The sequence below is a fragment of the Globicephala melas genome, chromosome X (assembly GCF_963455315.2).
Source record: "Globicephala melas chromosome X, mGloMel1.2, whole genome shotgun sequence".
NCBI lineage: Eukaryota > Metazoa > Chordata > Mammalia > Artiodactyla > Delphinidae > Globicephala > Globicephala melas.
The window spans coordinates 106,781,726-106,806,640 of NC_083335.1; the positions used below are offsets into that span (position 1 = coordinate 106,781,726).

General features: G+C 42.6%; 1 protein-coding gene across 1 annotated transcript; it reads right to left on the bottom strand.

Moving 5' to 3' along the window:
• Nucleotides 1-1,254: 1,254 nt before the first annotated feature.
• Nucleotides 1,255-2,292, bottom strand: LOC115849332 (melanoma-associated antigen B4-like). Its single transcript, XM_030850465.2, has one exon. It carries the CDS (start codon nucleotides 2,290-2,292, stop codon nucleotides 1,255-1,257), a length of 1,038 nt encoding a protein of 345 aa, XP_030706325.2.
• Between the last annotated feature and the right edge of the window lie 22,623 nt (nucleotides 2,293-24,915).

Genomic DNA, 24,915 nt, shown 5'->3' on the forward strand with positions numbered 1-24,915 from the left:
AGGGGTACCTTCAGACAGGCAGCTCTGCGCATGGCCACACAAGGGAGAAAGCAGGGTAGACTTTGTGGGGCCCCCTTCTGTTCTAAGGTCCTCACCTTGAGTAACTATCAGAGGCTGGGACTCCTCCCTCCACTGACCTGAGGACACAGCTCTTAAACCAAGGCTTTTATGTCCCTGAGAAACTTGAAGAGTAAATGAGGAGATGCTGATCTTTTCGGGGTAGCTGACATTGCATATGTAGAAGACCCCATTGTCACCAAAAATTTTTCTTTTTATTCATACCATTCACTTATTCAGCGTTATTGTTACTGTATTCCAAAACAGTGCTTTGGGAACAGGGCCCCTTTTATCCCATGAGATACATTTTGGAGTGGTGAGAAGAAAAATGAATTAAAAGACGTAAGGTCTGGCTTAGGCTGGGAGGAGTGGAAGAGTGTAGGCTCTAGACTATTCCAGACCAGGGGACTAGACCCAGCAAGGTCACTTAATCAGTCTTGTGAACTTGAGACACCTGCAAGTTATTCACCTGTGAAGGGAGTCTGCTAAATCCTCTCCTGCGTGAATGTTGGAATGTTATGTACTACATGTAAAGCAGTGGCATACTCATTAAGCAATATTGGGTTTTTGATGAATGGCAGTTATGATATGATTATTATGAACCCCAAAGTACCACCCTCCCATCAGAGTTTGTTTTTAATCCAGTAGGTAGCAGAGAATATGCAGTGCACTAGGGCAAAAGAAACAAATACTCACAAATGAGCTAAATCAGTCAAAGTATCTTTTATTTCTACCAAAAGAAAGTTTAAACGAAATAAGGCAAACCACGAGTTAAATGGCTTTTACTGTTTTCTCCATTTTTTGTTCCTAAATATTTTGTGGTCGCCTTTCACATTTCCATGACAATGTCTATTGCAGTGCCATGTTTTCTACTTCTGGATCATACAGAAAATATAGATGGTTTGTGAATTCCTTTTACATATACCAAAACTGTAACTTTAGAACTCTTTAAACAGCAGTAAATATGCAAGCAATGGTCATTCACGAATTCCTATTCTTAAGAAAACACACTATTAGAAGAAAAAAACATTTGAAAAAACCTAAATCAATCAATAATATATAGAAGTTACTAGTTTAAAACAGGAAGGTAAATAAGATCTATACTTTGTTCCCTCCACCCCTACTACTCTGCACTATTTAGGAGCCTGACTGCTCTCTTCCAAAACGAAGTGAGCTAACTGCCCGCGGCCTCCCTCGCTACATGTGGGAGGAGCTGCGGGCCTTGGCCTTGGAAGGGGCTCTGCCCTCAGCAACAGCTGCAGCCCTGGCCGCGGCTCTCTCTTCCTCATCTTTCAGAGCCTCCTCATAGAGATCTGGTAAGGCACTGGGGACGGTACCGATGATCTTGGCCAGAAACTCGAGCACTTTCATCTTGCTGGTTTCAGCGTGGGCTCTCGGGCCCCACAGGAACTCATAGCGCGGAGGATCGCTGTTGGGCACCTGGCGGTACGTCAGGTACTTCTGCTTCACGAAATCTTTGCTGATGAGCCTCCCGGGATCCCCGAAGATCAAGTGCCTCCTCCCAGCATGGTAACCCAACGCATTGAGGAATTTCCAGAGCTCCTCTTCGGTGGCACGGTTGCCCTTCATGAAGATCGCGCCCAGGACAGTCATCAGGAGGCCGGACGTGGGCATCCTGAACTCATCACTCGGACTTGCATCGCTGGGGAGGACCATCTTGCTGATGAGGGCGTAGGAGTGACTGCTGGGGTCGACTTCCTTCAGCTCGAGGCCAAAGACAGCCTCCATGATATTAGAGGCTCTGCTGAGGATCTGAGGGAAGTGCTTCTTGTACTTCTTGTTGAGAGTCTTCAGCAGTGCTGCCTGCAGGATGGGCTCCTTCGTTATGTACTTCTCCAGCAGGATCTCCACGAACATTGTGGACTTCCTTCTCAGAGGATCTCTGCAACTGCTGCGAACGGAAGGTGCTGCCTGGGAGGTACCTGCACTTTTCTCATCTTGGCTCTGGGCACCCTCTTCAGATCCTGGGCATGAAACTCCTTCATCACGAGAGGTAGTGGCTGGGGCTCCCTGAGGCTCCTGGTGAGTGCCAGCAGCAGGGGAGCTCGGGGAAGTATCCCGAGAAACAGAAGCGGGGGAAGACGGCAACGCTTGTCTCTCTTCTGCCGCCGCCGCCTCCTCAGTGGCCTGGGCACCCTTGAGACTCTGAGTCTCCCCCCGGGCCTGGTGGCGTTTCTTGCGGCCATGGCGCTTGTTCCTCCGGCGCCGAGGCATGATGACACAGGTCAGGGCCAGCAGGCGGGAGTGTGCGCAGGAAGGCAGGCAACGAGGGCACCTGGGGGAGGGACAAGGAGATGCTGTGAGCACCTTCAGCGGGGAGATTCCTCCCTGGCTTTAACCAAGGCCGCCTCTGCAGGGTCCTTGAGGGCACTGCCCGAGGACCCACAGGGCTCCTGTTCTCGTGCTCAGCCTGTCCCCTGAGACCCCTGTGGAGGACGGTAGAGTGAGCCTTGGGGCACAGCCAGCCAGCCCTGCCTGGGTGGTACGGGGGTGACAGTGGGGGCTGGCAGGGGAGGTAGGTCCCCTCGGTTCCCATTCAGAGTCCGGATGATGGTTGTTGGCAAGACTCCCCCACCCCCCCACCCCCACCCCCCCTGCTGCTCTGAAGTTGACACCACCATCTTCCACGACACCCAGGAGGAGGAAAGGAGGGAGCGTTCAGCCCACCACCGAAGGGTCCTGGGACCCTCCGTTCTGCTGCCTGGTGGCTGCCCCTTCAGAACAAAGCTCTAACCTCCCTCGGACCTGGCAGAGGAAAGTACGGGCAGTCTCAGCCTGAACCTGGCAGAGGAAATTACGGGCAGTCTCAGCCTGACAGTCCTTTCTTGGGAGTCTAAGGGTTGACAGGAGGGGACGGGCCACAATCTCTCTTGTCCCTTCTCTTCGGGGTGGGTGACTCCCTTAGTCCCCACTCGGGGTCCTCCCTGGACGGCCGGTGCAGCCTGGAGCTCCTCTCTTGCCCCGAGGGCCATCTGCTCGCACCAGTGCCGGCACCTCCTTGAGTCTCATTCGGAGGCGGTGAGGGTGACCACGCGGCCGCACGTGGCAGAGTTTTACCAGGCCTGCAGCGTGCGGCAGACAGGTCGAGGCCCTGCGGCTGGCGGCCCCACTGGCCCTCACTCAAGGGCTTGGGCTGACTCTTGGGAGTGCTTAGGGACGCGCCTTCTGCTGGCCTGCACCTCCCCTCTCAGACAGCAGCCCTCCCTCCTCCGTGTGTGGCCAGAAGGAAGCGGCTGACAACAGGGGAGGGGTTCTGAGGTGCCCTTGCGACGGCGAGGACGGTCCTCGCCCTGACTCCTCCCGTGCCCTGGAAATCCTCCCTCTGCTGACCTGCGGCCAGCCCCTCAGGACAAGGCCCCCTCCTCCCTGGGCCTCCCGCGTCTGTCCGTCTGTCCGCGTTCGCACTGAGGGAGCCCCTCAGTCTTTAGACCTGCCCGGAGGCTCCCAGGCCGACATCAGGGGCGGGGTCCGCGTGGCCGCCATTCTGGGGTGTGGAGCCCTGCGGTCCCCACGAGGGTCCCGTCCTTCACTCCACAGGACCTGGGGCGCTCCCTCTACTGAGCTGAGCCAGGGTCCACCAGCCTCAGAGCGAGGCCTTCCTTGCCCGAGACCCCGCGGGGGAAGCGGATGGACTTTGGGCCTAACAGCCAGGCCCGAGCCTCTGGGGCCGAGAGCAGGGGCGGGGTGGGCGGGGCCTGTGTGGCCGCCTCTTTTCGGAGGGAATGGGGATTGGGGGTGTCGGGGGCGTGTCCCCGCATTTCTAACTGGGGTCACCTCACACCTTGACACCTGACGAGACGTGGCACTCCTCCCGCAGCGCACCCTCGCTGGACGGCAGCTCTCAAAAATGGCGCGGGCCCCACAGCGCGGTTACGAGGAAGTCACATCCGGTCATGCGCATCTGGGCTCCAGGAGGACAGCAGGGGCGGGCCCGGGGCGGGGCCGGGGCAGGGCGGGACTGGGGGTGGGGGGTGGTTCCGGGGGAGCTTCCCGTAGGCCTGGCACGAGGGCCTTCCATTGATTCTTGGCAGTTCGTCGGACATTTCCCTCTGCTGAGCTGAGTCAGCAGGCGTCACACCTTGGCTCTCATTTCTGTCGGCGCCCTCAGACGGAAGTATCTGGGGCCCTGAGCCTCACAGCCATGCCTGGGTCCCCGGCGACTGACAGTGAGGGCTCTTTGGGGCCCCCTCTTCTGTGGTGGATGCTGCTCTCAATCCTCTCTCAGTGTCTTCTCTTGACTCCCTGTAGGTGCTGGGCTACCTCCCGTCTGCTGACCTGAGGCCAAGGTCTCACATCAAAGACATCAACTCCCTGAGACTGCTGGTGTGAAGTGCAGGCACATCTCATCTGGACTCTTCTGCCTGGAGCCTCCCAGACATGGCTGCTGCAGGTAAGATGAGCTGAGGGGAAAGGAGACGAGACTCTTCTGTGGTTTGGAGCCCGTCAGGTCTCACTCAAGGTCCTCACATTGACTGCTGGCGGGGCCTGCGATTCCTTCCTTCTCTGGTATGAATCCATCCCTGTCCCCAGCCATGCCCCACAGAATCCCAGAGGAGTTAGTGAAGGGGCGCCTTAGCCTGACAGTTCCCACTGTGGTCTCTCTTTGTTGACATCACGGGTATTGCCCAAAAGTTCAGAAATGAATTTCTGTCCTTTTGTACAACTACTGTGTTACTTGCTTTTCTCTTTTAGTCCGTGTGCGATAGTCTATTAAGATGATCACTTAAAAAGGCCAGTTGTCATGCACTAAGAAAGTTTCAGATGGTTATTTCACAGCCTGTGGACCATACTGCCACATCCAGCCCAATATTTGGTGTCCCACACTCGTGGCATGCGGGCTCTGAAATGCTGCCTCAGATTCCTTCAGTGAAGCAGTAGAGATTCATGGTCCCAGAGCACAGTGGAAGAATCAAGGGCTCAAGTTTAAAGGCTTCTCTCTTATCAATCCTGTCATCTGCCTCTCTTGCAGGCTATAGACCTGTCTCGAATTCAGGGCATCCCCCTACCTGCCCACACTCAGGTTCTAGTTCAGTGGAGACTTACTATTCCTCAGGGATTATTTAGTTCTGTGTTTTTGAGTTTGTTAATGTTTTTTCTTTATTCCTTCTGTAATGTTTCCATGGTTGATTTTGGGTACAGGAAAGAGTAGCCCATGTTTGATTGTTATCACCTGCTATGGATGAGGTACTACATCTGTAAATAAATTAAGGAAAATCGATATTCTTACAATATCTGTGCCTCACGAATACACATAACATACTATTGTGGTTGAGACTTCTTTTTCCTAAGTTAATCAGGAAATTCTTATTGTTGCCTCCATGTAGATTATATACATTTTTGTATGGTTTCTTTTTAGGTATGTTTTATATTTTTGCTTTTGCCTATTGTGTATTATCTTTTTGCTTTTGTTTTGTTTTTTTTAAACAACTTTATTGGAGTATAATTGCTTTACAATGGTGTGTTAGTTTCTGCTTCATAACAAAGTGAATCTGTTATACGTATACATATGTTCCCATATATCCTCCCTCTTGCATCTCCCTCCCTCCCACCCTCCCTATCCCATCCCTCTATGAGGTCACAAAGCACCGAGCTGATCTCCCTGTGCTTTGCGGCTGCTTCCCACTAGCTATCTCTTTTACGTTTAGTACTGTATATATGTCCATGCCACTCTTGCACTTTGTCCGAGCTTACCCTTCCCACTGCGCGTATCCTCAAGTCCATTCTCCAGTAGGTCTACGTCTTTATTCCCGTCTTGCTTCTAGGTACTTCATGACCATCTTTTTTTTAATATTTATTTTTTAGTTTCCATTAATATGTGTTAGCATACGGTATTTGTATTTCTCTTTCTGACTTACTTCACTGTGTATGACAGTATCTAGGTCCATCCACCTTGCTACACATACCTCAGTTTCGTTCCTTTTTATGACTGAGTGATATTCCATTGTATATATGTGCCACATCTTCTTTATCCATTCATCTCTTGATGGACGCTTAGGTTGCTTCCATGTCCTGGCTATTGTAAATAGAGTTGCAATGAATATTTTGGTACGTGACTCTTTTTGAATTATGGTTTTCTCAGGGTATATGCCCAGTAGTGGGATTGCTGGGTTATATGATAGTTTTTAGGTTTTTAAGGAACGTCCATTTTGTTCTCCATAGTGGCTGTATCAATTTATATTCCCAGCAACAGTGCGAGAGGGTTCCCTTTTCTCCACACCCTCTCCAGCATTTACTGTGTGTAGATTTTTTGATGATGGCCATTTTAACCAGTGTGAGATGATATTGCAGTGTAGTTTTGATTTGAATTTCTCTAATGATTAATGATGTTGAGCATTCTTTCATGTGTCTGTTGGCAATCTATATGTCTTCTTTGGAGCCATTGCTGTTTAGGTCTTCTGCCCATGTTTGGATTGGTTTGTTTGTTTTTTTCATTTTGAGCTGCATGAGTTGCTTGTATGTTTTGGAGATTAATCCTTTGTCAGTTGCTTAATTATCAAATATTTTCTCCCATTCTGAGGGCTGTCTTTTCATCTTGTTTATGGTTTCCTTAGGTGTGCAAAAGCTTTTAAGTTTCATTAGGTCCCATTTGTTTATTTTTGTTTTTATGTCCATTTCTCTAGGAGGTGGGTCAAAAAGGGTTTTGCTGTGATTTATGTCATACAGTGTTCTGCCTATGTTTTCCTGTAAGTGTTTGATGGTGTGTGGCCTTACATTTAGATCTTTAATCCATTTTGAGTTTATTTTTGTGTATGGTGTTAGGGAGTGTTCTAATTTCATTCTTGTACATGTAGTTGTCCAGTTTTCCCAGCACAAATTGTTGAAGAGACTGTCTTTTCTCCACTGTATATTCTTGCCTCCTTTATCAAAGATAAGGTGACCATATGTGCGTGGGTTTATCTCTGGACTTTCTATCTTGTTTCATTGATCAATATTTGTGTTTCTGTGCCAGTACCATACTCTCTTGTTCACTGTAGCTTTGTTGTACAGTCTAAAGTCAGGGAGCCTGATTCCTCCAGCTCCGTTTTTCTTTCTCAAGATTACTTTGGATCTTCGGGGTCTTCTGTGTTTCCATACAAATTGTGAAATTTTTTGTTCTAGTTCTGTGAAAAATGCCAGTGGTAGTTTGATAGGGATTGCATTGAAACTGTAGATTGCTTTGGGTAGTAGAGTCATTTTCACAATGTTTGATTTTTCCGGTCCCAGAACATGGTATATCTCTCCATCTATTTGTATCATCTTTAATTTCTTTCATCAGTGTCTTATAATTTTCTTCCTACAGGTCTTTTGTCTCCTTAGGTAAGTTTATTCCTAGATATTTCATTCTTTTTGTTGCAATCGTGAATGGGAGTGTTTTCTTATCTTCAGTTTCAGATTTTTCATCATTAGCGTATAGGGATGCAAGAGATTTATGTGCATTAATTTTGTATCCTGCTACTTTACCAAATTCATTGATTAGCTCTAGTAGTTTTCTGGTAGCATCTTCAAGGTTCTCTATGTTGAGTATCATGTCATCTGTAAACCGTGAGAGCTTTATTTCTTCTTTTCCTATTTGAATTCCTTTTTCTTCTCTGATTGCTGTGGTTAAAACTTCGAAAACTATGTTGAATAGTAGTGGTGCGAGTGGGCAGTGCTGTCTTGTTCCTGATCTTAATGGAAATGGTTTCAGTTTTTCACCTTTGAGGACGATGTTGGCTGTGGGTTTGTCATATATGGCCTTTATTATGTTGAGGAAAGTTCCCTCTATGCCTACTTTCTGGAGGGTTTTTATTATCAATGGGTGTTGAACTTTGTCAAAAACTTTCTCTGCGTTTATTGAGATGATCGTATGGTGTTTCTCCTTTAGTTTGTTAATATGGTGAATCACATTGATTGATTTGCATATATTGAAGAATCGTTGTATTCCTGGGATAAACCCCACTGGATCATGGTGTATGTTCCTTTTAATGTGCTGTTGGATTCTGTTTGCTAGTATTTTGTTGAGAATTTTTGCATCTATATTCATCATTAATATTGGCCTGTAGTTTTCTTTCTTTGTGACATCTTTGTGTGGTGTTAGTATCAGAGTGATGGTGGCCTCGTAGAATGAGTTTGGGAGTGTTTCTCCTTCTGCTATATTTTGGAAGAGTTTGAGAAGGATAGGTGTTAGCTGTTCTCGAAATGTTTGATGGAATTCGTTGTGAAGCCATCCGGCCCTTTGATGCTGTTTGTTGGAAGATTCTTAATCGCAGTTTCAATTTCAGTGCTTGTGATAGGCCTATTCAAGTTTTCGATTTCTTCCTGGTTCAGTCTCGCAAGGTTGTGCATTTCTAAGAATTTGTCCATTTCTTCCAGGTTGTCCATTTTATTGGCATAGAGTTGCTTGCAGTCATCTCTCATGATCCTTTGTATTTCTGCATTGTCAGTTGTTACCCTTTTTCATTTCTAATTTTATTGATTTGAGTCTTCTCACTTTTTTTCTTGATAAGTCTGGCTAATGGTTTGTCAATTTTGTCTTCTCAAAGAAGCTGCTTTTAAATTTATTGATCTTTGCTATCATTTCTTTTTATTTACTTCTGATCTGATCTTTATGATTTCTTTTCTTCTGCTAACGTTGGGCTTTTTTGTTTTCTTTCTCTAATTGCTTTACGTGTAAGCTTAGATTGTTTATTTGAGATTTCTCTTGTTTCTTGAGGTAGGATTTTATTGCTGTAAACTTCCCTCTTAGAACTGCTTTTGCTGCATCCCATAGGTTTTGGGGCATCGGGTTCCATTGTCATTTGTGTCTAGGTATTTTCTGATTTCCTCTTTGATTTCTTCAGTGATCTGTTGATTAAGTAGTGTGTTGTTTATCCTCCATGTTTCTGTATTTCTTACGGAATTTTTCCTGTAATTGATATCTAGTCTCATAGCGTTGTGGTCGGAAAGATTCTTGATACGATTTCAATTTTCTTAAATTTACCAAGGCTTGATTTGTGACCCAAGATGTGATCTGTCCTGGAGAATGTTCCAGGAGCACTTGAGAAGACTGTGTATTCTGTTGTTTGTGGATGGAATATCCTATAAATATCAGTTAAATCCATCTTGTTTAAGGTATTTAAAGTTTGTGTTTCCTTATTTATTTTCATTTTGGATGATCTGTCCATTGGTGAAAGTGGGGTGTTAAAGTCCCCTACTATGATTGTGTTACTGTCATTTTCCCCTTTTATGGCTGTTAGTTTTTGCCTTACTTATTGAGGTGCTCCTGTGTTGGGTGCATAAATATGTACAATTGTTATGTCTTCTTCTTTGATTGATTCCTTGATCATTATGTAATGTCCTTCTTTGTCTCTTGTAATAGTCTTTGTTTTAAAGTCTATTGTGTGTGATATGAGAATTGCTACTCCAGCTTTCTTTTGATTTCCATTTGCATGGAATATCTTTTTCCATCCCCTCACTTTCAGTCTGTGTGTCCCTAGGTCTGAAGTGGGTCTTTTGTAGACAGCATATAAACGGGTCTTGTTTTTGTATCCATTCAGCCAATCTGTGTATTTGGTTGGAGCATTTAGTCCATTTACATTTAAGGTAATTCTCGGTATGTATGTTCCTATTCCCATTTTCTTAATTGTTTTGGGTTTATTATTGTAGGTGTTTTCCTTGTCTTGTGTTTCCTGCCTAGAGAAGTTCCTTTAGCATTTGTTGTAAAGCTGGTTTGGTGGTGCTGAATTCTCTTAGCTTTTGCTTGTTTGTAAAGATTTTAATTTCTCCATGAAATCTGAATGAGATCCTTGCTGGGTAGAGTAATCTTGGTTGTAGGTTTTTCTCCTTCATCACTTTAAATATGTCCTGCCACTCCCTTCTGGCTTGCACAGTTCCTGCTGAAAGATCAGCTGTTAACCTTATGGGGATTCCCTTGTGTGTTATTTGTTGTTTTTCCCTTGCTGCTTTTAATATTTGTTCTTCTTTATTTAATTTTTGATCCTTTGATTAATATCTCTGTAGGCGTATTTCTTCTTGGATTTATCCTGTATGGGTCTCTCTGTGCTTCCTGGACTTGATTAACTCTTTCCTTTCCCATATTATGGAAGTTTTCAATTATAATCTGTTGAAATATTTTCTCAGTCGCTTTCTTTTCCTCTTCTTCTGGGACCAGTATAATTCGAATGTTTGTGTGTTTAATGGTGTCCTAGAGGTCTCTGAGATTGTCTTCAATTCTTTTCATTCTTCTTTCTTTCTTTCTTTCTTTTTTTTTTTTTGTGGTACGCGGGCCTCTCACTGCTGTGGCCTCTCCCGTTGCGGAGCACAGGCCCCAGATGCACAGGCCCAGCGGACATGGCTCTTGGGCCCAGCCACTCCACGGCATGCGGGATCCTCCCAGACTGGGCCACGGACCCGTGTCCCATGCATTGGCAGGGGGACTCCGAACCACTGCGCCACCAGGGAAGCCCTCATTCTTCTTTCTTTATTCTGCTCTGCAGTAGTTATTCTCAGTCTTTTATCTTCCAGGTCACTTATCCGTTCTTCTGCCTCAGTTATTCTGTTATTGATCCCTTCTAGAGAATTTTTAATTTCATTTATTGTGTTGTTCATCACTGTTTGTTTGCTCTTTAGTTCTTTCAGGTCCTTCTTAAACGTTTCTTGTATTTTCTCCATTCTATTTCCAAGATTTTGGATCAGCTTTACTATCATTATTCTGAATTCTTTTTCAGGTAAGCTGCCTATTTCCTCTGCATTTGTTAGGTTTGATTGGTTTTTGCCTTGCTTCTTCATCTGCTGTGTGTTTCTCTGTCTTCTCATTTTGCTTAATTTACTGTGTTTGGGGTCTCCTTTTCGCAGGCTGCAGGTTCGTAGTTCCCGCTGTTTTTGATGTCTGCCCCCAGTGGCTAAGGTTGGTTCAGTGGGTGGTGTAGGCTTCCTGGTGGAGGGGGCTAGTGCCTGTGTTCTGGTGGATGAGGCTGGATCTTGTCTTTCTGGTGGGCAGGTCCACGTCTGGTGGTGTGTTTTGCGGTGTCTGTGGCCTTATTATGATTTTAGGCAGCCGCTGTGGTAATGGATGGGATTGTGTTCCTGTGTTGCTAGTTGTTTGGCATGAGGTGTCCAGCACTGTAGCTTACTGGTCATTGAGTGGAACTGGGTCTTGGCGTTGAGATGGATATCTCTGGGAGATATTTGCCATTTTATATGACGTGGAGCTGGGAGGTCTCTTGTAGACCAGTGTCCTGAACTTGGCTCTCCCACCTCAGTGGTATAGCCCTGACGCCTGTTTGGAGCACCAAGAGCCAGTCCTGCACACGGCTCAGAATAAAAGGGAGGGGAAAAAAAGAAAGGAAGAAGATAAAATAAAAAAAAATAAAACAAGTATTAAGAAAAAAATTTTTTAAGTAACAAAAAGAAAAATAGACAGAACCCTAGGACAAATGGTAAAAGCACAGCTGTACAGACAAAATCACACACAGAAGCATACACATGCACCCTCACAAAAAATAGAAAAACAGAAAAAAAAATTGGTATCGTTGCTCCCAAAGTCCCCCTCCTCAATTTGGGATGATTCGTTGTCTATTCAGGTATTCCACAGATGCAGGGTACATCAAGTTGATTGTGGAGATTTAATCCGCTGCTCCTGAGGCTGCTGGGAGAAATTTCCCTTTCTCTTCTTTGTTCCCACTGCTCCCAGGGTTCAGTTTTGGATTTGGCCCCAACTCTGCCTGTAGGTCGCCTGAGGCCGTGTGTTCTTCGCTCAGACAGGGGTTAAAGGAGCAGCTGCTTCGGGGGCTCTGACTCACTCAGGCTGGGGGGGAGGGAGGCATATGGATGCGGGGCGAGCCTGCAGCAGCAGAGGCCGGTGGGAAGTTGCACCAGCCTGATGCGCACCCTGCGTTCTCCCAGGGAAGTTGTCCCTGGATCACAGGACTCTGGCCGTGGCGGGCTGCACAGTCTCCCGGGTGGGGAGGTGTGGAGAGTGACCTGTACTTGCACACAGGCTTCTTGGTTGCTGCAGCAGCAGCCTTAGCGTCTCATGCCCGTCTCTGGGGTCCGCAGTGATAGCTGTGGCTCGTGCCCATCTCGAGCTCCTTTAAGCAGTGTTCTGAATCCCCTTTCGTGCACCAGGAAACAAAGAGGGAGGAAAGTCTCTTGCCTCTTCGGCAGCTCCATACTTTTTCCCGGACTCCGTCCCGGCTAGCCGTGGCACACTAACCCCTTCAGGCTGTGTTCACGCAGCCAACCCCAGTCCTCTCCCTGGGTTCCGACCTCCGAAGCCCGAGCCTCAGCTCCCACCTCCCACCTGCCCCGGCAGGTGAGCAGACAAGCCTCTCGGGCTGGTGAGTGCTGGTCGGCACGGATCCTCTGTGCAGGAATCTCTCTGCTCTGCCGTCCGCATCCCTGTTGCTGTGCTCTCCTCCGCAGCTCCGAAGCTTCCCCCCCCTCCACCACCCACAGTCGCCGCCCGCGAAGGGGCTTCCCAGTGTGTGGAAACTTTTCCTCCTTCATGGCTCCCTCCCACTGGTGCAGGTCCCGACCCTATCCTTTTGTCTGTTCTTTCTTTTTTCTTTTGCCCTACCCAGGTACGTGGGGAGTTTCTTGCTGTTTGGGAGGTCTGGGGTCTTCTGCCAGTGTTCAGTAGGTGTTCTCTAGGAGTTTTTCCACATGTAGATGTATTTCTGATGTATTTGTGGGGAGGAAGGTGATCTCTGCGTCTTACTCTTCTGCCATCTTGAAGCTCCTCAGTCTATGTTTTATCAATCTCCAGATGTAGTAGTCTTATAACTAGTTCATCAACATCCCCAGAATCGAGTAAGTTAATTATCAAATCAAACAGAAAATGGTTTAATCATAGGGAATGTTAGAAAAAGAATGGTTTTTGAAGCCTATCAGTCCTATAGCTCAGTCTTGGCAACTTAACAGCTTTCGCCTAAAGTTGGCTGAGCCTTAGTTTTCCCACTTGTAAAATAGTGATAATGCCTTCGTCACGGGATTACTGGATGGATTAAATGGCATCCACAGGTTGACTACTCTTCATTTTCAACTTCAGAGAAATCCCATAAACACTAAATTATAGTCTCTACTCTGTAAAATATGGCCTCTTATCTTTTCCTTGGCTTAAATTTGTTTATGGTCCATAGTGTATTTTGGGAATGTTCTTGAAAATGTCGCAGTTGGCTTTTTGTAGTCAGCTTTGAATTTGCTCTCCACAAAGTGAAGAAGCAGAAAAGTCAGGTGGTAATGACAAAATGCACTTGCCTGGCCCTGTAATGCAGTTAACCCATAAATCCAAGGACCTCATTTAAGAAAAGGCACTGTATTTGAGTCTGTGTGCCTTCTCCTTAGCTAGTGGCAAGTTTCCTTGGCCTTTATTAAGGGCAAAAAAAGAAAACCTATTCACCGGGGAAAAAGAAAAAGAAATATTTGGGGTTAAAAGTCTACCTGACTAGCCCTGTAACAACCTTAAAGTCATACTTTCAGTGGCAAGAAAATTCCTCATTTAGTTTTCTTTACTAACCTACCTTTTCCCCCCAAAATAAAAGCAGTATCTTATTTTTAGAGAGCAAAATTTAAATCTAAAGTATTTCATTGTTCAAATAGTTATGAAAAGGCTGCTAAATCTATCATTGTAAATCTCATTCATGTGAATTGAAGGAAATAAAACAAAACACCCACCCTTCTTTTAAACAAATAAGGCACCATAACTAGCACAGTTTCTGGAATCTAACAGATCCCCAACAAATAAATCAGGCCGACGTAATTGTAGCAGTTGTTCAGGCTAAAACTTTTCTATATTCACATACATCCATAGTTCTAAGTTAAAAAATTTGAGGTTTTAGAGCCTATTAATGGAGGTCTAAGGGCAATATGGGTTGGTCAGTTGGTTGGACTTCTGAGACCAGACCCACTTTAATGTATCATTTATGTCAACTTTTCATTTTCTGCCTGATTTTGTTGCTTACTCTTAAAGAACGGCCTGCCCTCTTTTCTCTTTTCCACCTTGAAGACTCCCTAATGCCACTCCTCAGGTGAATTTGGGGAGTCCTTCCCTAATGCCTCCATAACCACTTATACACTCTCCACTGTGGTACCCCAGTACTGTATTGTAAGTACTTAGTTTTCTCTTGCTGTCTCTCTCCCAGCCCGGCACACACACACACACACACACACACACACACACACACACACTTGTCTAGTATGTCCTCCAAAAAGGTCATAAGCTTTGTCCATCAGTGTTTCCACAGCACTTTACACGTGGTAGGCACACAGTAGGTGTTCAGTGTTTGAACTGAGTTTGCTGAATGGATGGATGGAAGAATGAACAAATCTTAAGGGGTTTGAAGCTTCATTGCTTTTCAGTGGAGTCCTCTGATGTCCTCTGAACTATTTTGCTGGTATCTGGAAACCATTAATAACTAGGGAAGAAGGAAAGGGGTTCAAGGAGTGAGAGTCAGCCGTCTTGCCACCCGTCACAACATTAGAAGAGACCTTGTAAACCCAACAGTTAGCTTCTCCATCCTCTACCACCTACCCAAGGAAGGTGTAAGACAGAGTAGGGTTCCAGCTGCTGAGGAGAGATACTGGTGATTTCTCCCATGCCATGGGGGCCACATATGAGTTGTACAAGGCTCAGAATACAAAATTGGAAATGCTTTAGATTCTCCGAAGGTCTTTTTTCCTTCTTTCAAGTTACTGTCAATCAAAGAAGTGCATTCCAAGGTCATAATAAAATGATGCAGGGATTGTTCATGCCACTGTTCCCTGATTACTGCAGTCAATCAAAAATCCATTTTATGTTATTGCAACATGATGGTGCTTGGTTTATTCAGCTGCATACGTAAGAGGGTCTTTGATTAAGCACATGGTCTGGGATTGAGCGAATATTGTCTTACGTACTTCGTACACAGACCTCCCCTTTGCAGATGACCCTCTAATCCCCCCCCAACCCCCAGAAGCACTTCTCACTTGAAAGAAAATTTAACCCAGCTTTATAGGAAAAGAAACACTTTCATCCTACTTGCTTATATTGTCTATTTTCAGCTGTTTTTCTTTGTACAGTACACTTTCTGGAAGGTGAATGCAGGTGCTCTTCCACATATATTTTCAAGGTATGTTTTTGCTCCAATGACAATTCACTTGTTTCTTATACGGTAAGCTCGGGAGTGTGGTGTTGGTCACAGCTGCTACCCTCTGTTCTTGCAGTTGGCAGCGCACATTCACCAAAGATCACCTACCCTGTTCACCCTCAAGCCCACAGTTGGAGAAAACTGCTTTTATTGTTAAAGCTATTCAGCTGCAATTAAGAGGGCACCTGAGAATTTGTGAACTCTTCAGTCCATTAGTTGCTGCGGCATTAGTGTCTGCGAGTAAAGGTTGCTTGTATCTTTTTAATTACTTAAATTCAATTTAACCTCCAACAGGATTGGCTGGGTCCTTTCCAAGTTGTATGTAGTTCTAGAATCTTAATGACCTTACTTTGGAGAATGCCCTGGGTTTTATTTTGGTGGCTAGCAACACCTATCATGTTCAAAAATTTGCATTTACTGTACTTACTTTGGGATCATTCTATCTTCTATTTTTCCCCTATGAACTTCTGACACTGATTTACAACATTATGCATGAGAAAGCATTTAATGTACTGGGCATAGCATGAAAGTCCTTGATTAACAGGGTATGTACCTGAATTAGTTATCTGTTGCCACAGTAATGCTGCATAATAAAGTTTTTGGTGACATACAACAACATACATTTATTTAGCTGATCCAGGCAGGGCTTGCTCCTGTGTCTCTAGTCAGGTGACATTTAACCAAGGCAGCTTTCTTGATACTGGCTGGGCTTGCTCAGAGGTATCTTGGTATGCTAGCTATTAGCTGATCTAAGGTGGCCTTGGCTGGAAAGACAGGAGCACTTCAGCTCTGCTCTACGTGTCTTTCATTTTCCAGCAGGCTGGCCCAAGAATGTTCTTGAAGCAATGGCAAAGGACAGGAGCAAGCAAGCCTACTTGCACAAGCACTTGTCAAGTATCTGTTTGCATCATGTTTGTTTATATCCTATTGGCGAATGCAAGTCAAAGTGAGTAGGAGTAGGTGGGTACTGGAAACTTACGGAGCAAAGGGCACAGAAATTGGGTGGAGTGAAGAACGAGATCCAGTTTCTGCAATCAGTCTGTTGTAGAATCTTCCATTCTCAGCCTGTCTGAAGCCTGTTGTTACTTGCCATGGATCGTGCATGCTTCCCCCCTTGCCTTGCCCTCACAGATTTAAACAGCTTGCTCCCTTTTTTGATCATGGGCTCCTTTTCCTTGTTGCCTTCACCCAATTGCCTTCTCTCTATTTTCCTTTTCCTAGCTTCCTTTCTCTTCAGTCTTCACCTCCTTTTCCTGTTTTCCATCCCCCTACCTTCTCTCCTTCCTTCCTACAGAGAAACTAAAAACATACCTAAAATTCATATGCACATAGATAATTGTTTGAAAGGAGTACTTTTCTTTTGGTGCCTGGAGCTTTCATTACTGATTAACTCCTTAGAAAAGGAAATGCTGAAACCTATATTTCTCCAGAAACTTAACAGTGTGGGTGGGCCTGGTGTGGGCAGGAAGAGATAGTCAGACTTAAGTTGTCCTGAAAGGGAGAGAGGAAAAAAAAACCTCCATGAACCAAACACAGAAGCAAAGCCTAAATAGGTTTCCCAACATTTTTTTGAAGTTTTCTCCCAAATTTACCAACTGGAAATTTGAACTGGGCTTTTCTTTTTAATTAAGAGTTTAGAATAGACGGTGGATGCAGGTGGTATTTTGGTTGGTAGTATGTGGTGATAATTATTGTTGCCATAGCTACCCGAAAAATGTTCAACAGAATATCACTTCATGTTGCAACTTCAAATAAAAGCTGTAAAAGTTCTATGCTTCTCACATAGATTTAAAGGAAAAAGAGTCTGTTATATTCAGGCTGGAATCTGTTTCTTAGTCTGTTCCCGAAAATAGGGCTCAGTGTTCAAAACAGGTCAATTCAGGGGTAAGTAAATTTTCTTAATAGGTTTAAACTGAGTTCAGCTACCTCCTTCCACAGACTTGGCTTACATTACACTAATGGATAACAACTTAGCAAACTGAGATATGTTAAAGCGATTTATTATGGTAAATATTTAATGAAGTTTTAGGCTTCTGACTCTTATCAGGGAAAAGAGCCCTGCCTTTATATAAAGCTCATACAATGTGCCAATCCTTGATTACACAAAAAACAAAAAACTAAAAGCAAAAATCTGTAAAAGCTTGGGTTTCCCTGGTGGCACAGTGGTTGAGAGTCCGCCTGCCGATGCAGGGGACACGGGTTCGTGCCCCGGTCCGGGAAGATCCCACATGCCGCGGAGCGGCTGGGTCCGTGAGCCATGGCTGCTGAGCCTGCTCTTCCGGAGCCTGTGCTCCGCAACGGGAGAGGCCACAACAGTGAGAGGCCCGCGTACCACAAAAAAAAAAAAAAAAATCTGTAAAAGCTTTACATACGATAATATGTACTTCAAGAAGCCTCAAACGCATTTTAACAAATTCTGCTTCCATTAATCTGCCTTGGGATAACCTGGGCTGGGTTCCATGTGGTTAATTCGATGTGAAATGGCAGTTCCACTTCTCAAAACGTATTATGTTTAAGACAGTGAGGAGTTTGATATGATTCCTCAGCCCTCTAACCCAAGCTTAGTTTTCTGTAAATTAGAACTAGATTTCATTTCTAACTACCAGTCTATGTCATTGGATCATTTCCCTATCAGTTAGACCCTTTGAGCCTAAATTTCCTCATTTGTGTAAGTGAGGCTGTAATACCCACCTCCCAGAATTGTGGTGAGGTTTGAAGGTCAGCAGAGATGACAGTGATCAATAAGTTAAGTGCGATGCAAGCATAAGGTCTTACCATAAACAGAGATATTCTGGTAAGCATTGGGAAAACTCAGCTTTCTCCCAAATAACTTTGGTCAGTGGTGTGAATCCTTGGTGTGGGCAGAACTCTTGGACAACAATTAAAGATAGGGAGTGAGATCTGATTTGTTTTTCATCTTCATGGCATGGATTTCAAGGCCTTCACAGGTAGGTGTAGTCTCTAACAAGATTTAATTTTTACATTTTCTAAACGAGCTCAAAACTCAAGGAACAGGAAGAATTGCAGTTGCTTGACTGAGAATCGGAACCTGCACCATCTAAGAGGTTTTCTATTGTTTTAATTTTTTCATTGAGGTATAATTGACACACAATATTATTAGTTTCAGTTATACAACATAGTGATTTGATGTTTATATATTGGGAAATGATCACCAGAAAAAGCCAAGTTAACATCCATCATATACATAGTTACAAGTTTTTTCTTGTGATGAGAACTTGAAGATCTATTCACTTAGCAACTTTCAAGTACACAATACAGTATTAACTATAGTCACTGTGCTGTACATCATGTCCCTAGGATTTATTTTGTAACTGGAAGTTTGTACCTTTTGACCTCCTTCACTGGTTTTGCCCACCCCCCACCCCTTGCCTCAGGCAACCACCAACCTGTTCTCTGTATCTATGAGTTTTTTGGGTTTTTTTGTTTGTTTGTTTGTTTTTTATAATTTCACATAAGTGAGATCATTTGGTGTTTGTCTTTTTCTGTCTGATATATTTCATTTAGCAAAATGCTCTCAAGGTCCATCCATGTTGTTGCAAATGCCAAGACTTCCTTCTTTTTTATGACTAATTAAGATTCCATGATATATATATATATATATATATATATAAACAATTTTTTTATCCATCTGTCCATTGATGGGCACTTAGGTTGCTTGCACGTCTTGGGTATTATAAATAACGCCACAATGAATGTAGGGGTGCACACATGTTTTTGAGTTAGTGTTTTTTGTTTCCTTTGAGTAAAAAACTTAAAAGCAAAATTGCTGGATCATATGGTTGTTTTGTTTTCATTTTTTTTATAAGAAACCTCCATACTGTTTTCCTTAGTGGCTGCATCAATTTACATTCTCCCTAACAATGCACCAGGATTGCCTTTTTCCTATCCTTACCAACATTTATTTCTTGTCTTTCTGACGATAGCTATTCTAACAGATGTGAGGGGATCACTGTGGTTTTGATTTGCATTTGCTTGGTGATTAGTGATATTGAGCATCTTTTCATGTGCCTGTTGACCATCTGTATGTTGTCTTTAGAAAAGTAAGTATTAAGATCTTCTACCCATTTTTTTAATCAGATTTTTCTTTTGCTATTGAGTTGTGTGAGTTCTTTATATATATAGGATATTGACCCCTTATCAGATACATGATTTACAAATATTTTTTTCCCATTTGGAAGGCTGCCTTTTCATTTTGTTGGTTTCCTTTGCTGTGCAGAGCTTTTTAGTTTGATCCAGACCAATGTGAAGGAGCTTCCTGCCTATGTTTACTTATAGGAGTTTTATGGTTTCAGGTCTTATGTGTAGGTCTTTAATAATCCATTTTGACTTCATTTTTGTTGATGGTGTAAGATAGGGGTCCCATTTCATTCTTTTGCGTGTGGCTGTCCAATTTTCCCAACACCATTTATTAAAGAGACTGTCTTTTCCCCCATTGTATGTTCTTTGCTCCTTTGTTGTAAATTAAATGACCATGTATGTGTGGGTTTATTTCAGTTCTTGATTCTGTTCAATTTCTCTATGGGTCTGTTTTTATGCCAAAACCATGTTGTTTTGATTACTGTAGCTTTGTGATATTTGAAATCAGGGAGTGCGATGCCTCCAGCTTTGTTTTTCTTCCTCGAGATTGCCTCGACTATTAGGGGTCTTATGTGGTCCCATAAAATTTTAGGATGGTTTATTCTGTGAAAAATACCTTTAGAATTTTGATAGGGATTGCATTGAATCTGTAGATGGCTCTGGGTAGTATGGACATTTTAACAATATTAAGTCTTCCAGTCCATGAGCATGGAATATTATTCCATTTATTTGTGTCTTTATTTCTTTACTCAATGTCTTACAGTTTTCAATGTACAGGTCTTTTACCCCCTTGGTTAAATTTATTCCTAGATATTTTATTCTTTTGTTGCCATTGTAAACAGGATTGTTTTCTTAATTACTCTTTCTGAGAGTTCATTTTTAGTGTATAGAAATGCAGCAGATTTTTGTATATTGATTTTGTATCCTGCAGCTTTACCGAATCCATTTATTGCTAACAGTTTTTTTGGTGGAATCTTTAGGCTTTTCTATATATAATATCATGTTATCTGTAAATAGTGATAGTTTTACTTCTTTCTCATTTTGTTGCTTTTTGAGGAGTTTTTAAGTGAGACTGGACAGTGTTTCCACTATCCTTTTGAAACTATAACATCTTTTCAGTTCACCTCATTTCTCACATTAACTTTGAAAAGGGGCTGCATGGCGTATATTTATTTACCTTGAAAGTAAAGTGAACTCAAAGTAATTTTGTTTTGAGGAGTTCTTAGAATTTTTGACATCCCTTGAGAGCCCAAGGCATCACCAAAACAGGAATTGAGGTCACTTGTTTAGAGACTACAACAAGACTCGCTGGTTAGTGACCAGCAGGTTTCAGAGTGATTGGCTGTGTGTACTAATGGATGACTGGGCTGCTCGTGCTGCCAATTCCCAGGCCCTGTTCAAGTGGAACAATCAGAGCTGGTCCATCTGATGCACACATATGCTTATATTACTCCCTGGAGAAAAGGATTTCAGTTCCGATGGGTTGGGTACAAAAATCTCTTCATCATGTGAAATGGCTTTATTTACAGTTACATTATTAGTACTACTACTACTAGAAGTCTTATGTTAAATCAAAAAATCATTCCTTGTGCAATTATGAATTAGATTCATGAAAGTGTTACAGAAATGGATGCACTTCCAATTTCTCTTTTGATGTCAAGGTGATCTAGCATAGCTTGAGACATTTTAAAAGGCATCGGTACCCTATATATATACTTTTATTTTCATTGTAAAGATAATTTCTTTAAAAACAAACTAACATTAGGCATTAGTACATGTTTTGATATTATTTAACTAAGAAACTTTTGTTTAAAATTCATTACAATCTTATTTTTTCTTTTAATAACATCTTTATTGGAGTATAATTGCTTTACAATGTTGTGTTAGTTTCTGCCATATAACAAAGTGACTCAGCTATACGTATACATATATCCCCATACCCCTCCCTCTTGCATCTCCCTCCCACCCTCCCTATCCCACCCCTCTAGGGGGTCACAAAACACCAAGCTGATCTCCCTGTGCTACGCAGCAGCTTCCCACTAGCTATCTGTTTTACGTTTGGTAGTGTATATATGTCCATGCCACTCTCTCACTTCGTCCCAGCTTAACTTTCTCCTCCTTGTGTCCTCAAGTCCATTCTCTATATCTGCATCTTTATTCCTGTTCTGCCCCTAGGCTCTTCAGAACGATTTTCTTTTAGATTCCATATATATGTGTTAGCATATGGTATTTGTTTTTCTCTTTCTGACTTACTTCACTCTGTATGACAGACTCTGGTTCCATCCACCTCACAACAGGTACCTCAATTTCATTTCCTTTTATGGCTGAGTAGTATTCCGTTGTATAATGGCCACATCTTCTTTATCCATTCATCTGTCGATGGACACTTAGGTTGCTTCCACGTCCGGGGTATTGTAAATAGAGCTGCAATGAGCTTTGTGGTACATGACACTTATTGAACTATGGTTTTCTCAGGGTATATACCCAGTAGTGAGAAGGCTGGGTCATATGGTAGTTCTATTTTTAGTTTTTTAAGGAACCTCCATACTGGTCTCCATAGTGGCTGTATCAATTTATATTACCACCAACAGTGTAAGAGGGTTCCCTTTTCTCCACACCCTCTCCATCATTTATTGTTTGTAGATTTTTTGATGATGGTCATTCGGACCATTGTGAGATGATAACCACATTGTAATTTTTATTTGCATTTCTCTAATGATTAATGATGTTGAGCATTCTTTCATGTATTTGTTGGCAATCTGTATATCTTCTTTAGAGAAATGTCTCTTTAGGTTTTCTGCCCATTTTTGGATTGGGTTGTTTGTTTTTTTGATATTGAGCTGCATGAGCTGCTTGTAAATTTTGGAGATTAATCCTTTGTCAGTTGCTTCGTTTGCAAATACGTTCTCTCATTCTGAGGGTTGTCTTTTGGTCTTGTTTATGGTTTCCTTTCCTGTGCAAAAGCTTTTAAGTTTCGTTAGGTCCCATTTGTTCATTTATTTATTTTTATTTTTTATTTTTTATTTTTTTTGCGGTACGGGAGCCTCTCACTGTTGTGGCCTCTCCCATTGAGGAGCACAGGCTCTGGACGCACAGGCTCAGCGGCCATGGCTCACGGGCCTAGCCGCTCCGCGGCATGTGGGATCTTCCTGGATTGGGGCACGAACCCGTGTCCCCTACCTCAGCAGGCAGTCCCTCAACCACTGCACCACCAGGGAAGCCCGTATTTTTTTTTTTAATTTCCATTTCTCTAGGAGATGGGTCAAAAAGGATCTTGCTGTGATTTTTATCATATAGTGTTCTGCCTATGTTTTCCTCTGAAAGTTTGATAGTGTCTCGTCTTACACTTAGGTCTTTAATCCATTTTCAGTTTATTTTTGTGTATGGTGTTAGGGAGTGTTCTAATTGCATTCTTTTACGTGTAGGCATTTGTCCAGTTTTCCCAGTACCACTTACTGAAGAGACTGTCTTTTCTCCATTGTATATTCTTGCCTCCTTTATCAAAAAGAAGGTGACTATATGTGTGTTGGTTTATGTCTGGGCTTTCTGTCCTGTTCCATTGATGTATATTTCTGTTTTTGTGCCAGTACCACACTGTCTTGATTACTGTAGCTTTGTAGTATGGTCTGAAGTCAGGGAGCCTGCTTACTCCAGCTCCGTTTTTCTTTCTCAAGATTGCTTTGGCTATTCAGAGTCTTTTGTGTTTCCATACAAATTGTGAAATTTTTTGTTCTAGTTCTGTGGAAAATGCCATTGGTAGTTTGATAGGGATTGCATTGAATCTGTAGATTGCTTTGGCTAGTATCATCATTTTACAATGTTGGTTCTTCCAATCCAGGAATATGGTATATCTCTCCATGTGTTTGTTTCATTTTTAATTTCTTTCATCAGTGTCTTATAGTTTTCTGCATACAGGTCTTTTGTCTCCCTAGTTAGGTTTATTCCTAGGTATTTTATTCTTTTTGTTGCAATGGTAAATGGGAGTGATTCCTTAATTTCTCTTTTAGATATTTCATCATTAGTGTATAGGAATGCGAGAGATTTCTGTGCATTTATTTTGCATCCTGCTACTTTACCACATTCATTGATTAGCTCCAGTATTTTTCTGGTAGCATGTTTAGGATTCTCTATCTATAGTATCATGTCATCTGCAAACAGTGACAGTTTTATGTCTTTTCTGATTTGGATGCCAGTTATTTCTTTTTCTTCTTTGATTGCTGTGGCTAAAAATTCCTTGAGAATGATGTTGGCTGTGCGTTTGTCATTTATGGCCTTCATTATGTTGAGGTAGGTTCCCTCTATGCCCACTTTCTAGAGAGTTTTTTAAAATCATAAATGGGTGCTGAATTTTGTCAAAAGGTTTTGCTGCATCTTTTGAGATTATCATATGGTTTTTATCCTTCAATTTGTGAATATGGTGTACCACATCGATTGATTTGCATATACTGAAGAATCCTTGCGTCCCTGGGATAAACCCCACTTGATCATGGTGTACGATCCTTTTAATGTGCTGTTGGGTTCTGTTTGCTAGTATTTTGTTGAGGATATTTGCATCTGTGTTCATCAGTGATGTTGGCCTGTAGTTTTCTTTTTTTTGTGTGACATCTTTGGTTTTGGTGTCGGGGCGATGGTGACCTCGTAGAATGAGTTTGGGAGTGTTCCTCCCTCTGCTATATTTTGGAAGAGTTTGAGAAGGATAGGTGTTAGCTCTTCTCTAAATATTTGATAGAATTCACCTTTGAAGTCAGGTCCTGGACTTGTGTTTGTTGGAAGATTTTTAATCACAGTTTCAATTTCAGTGCTTTTGATTCATCTGTTTATATTTTCTGTTTCTTCCTGGTTCAGTCGTGGAAGGTTGTGCTTTTCTAAGAATTTGTCCATTTCTTCCTGGTTGTCCATTTTATTGGCATTGAGTTGCTTGTAGTAATCTCTCATGATCCTTTGTATTTCTGCAGTGTCAGTTGTTACTTCTCCTTTTTCACTTGTAATTCTATTGTTTTGAGTCCTCTCCCTTTTTTTCTTGATGAGTCTGGCTAATGGTTTATCAATTTTGTTTATCTTCTCACAGAACCAGCTTTTAGTTTTATTGATCTTTGCTGTTGTTTCCTTCATTTCTTGTTCATTTATTTCTGATCTGATCTTTATGATTTCTTTCTTTCTGTTAACTTTGGGGTGTTTTTTTTGTTCTTCTTTAATTGCTTTAGGTGTGAGGTTAGGTTGTTTATTTGATATTTTTCTTGTTTCTTGAGGAAGGGCTGTATTGCTATAAACTTCCCTGTTAGAACTGCTTTTGCTGCATCCCATAGGTTTTGGGTCGTCATGTTTTCATTGTCATTTGTTTCTAGTTATTTTTGGATTTCCTCTTTGATTTCTTCAGTGATCTCTGATCTCTTGGTTATTTAGTAGTGTATTGTTTAGCCTGCATGTGTTTGTATTTTTTACAGTTTTTTTTCCTGTAATTGATATCTAGTCTTATAGCGGTGTGTTCGCTAAAGATACTTGATATGATTTCAGTTTTCTTTTTTTTTTTTTAATATGATAATCTCCAGGTCCACCCATATTGCTGCAAATAGCATTATTTTATTCTTTTTTATGGTTGAGTAATATTCCATCGTGTATATATACCATGTCTTCTTTTTTTTTTTTAACATCTTTATTGGAGTATAATTGCTTTACA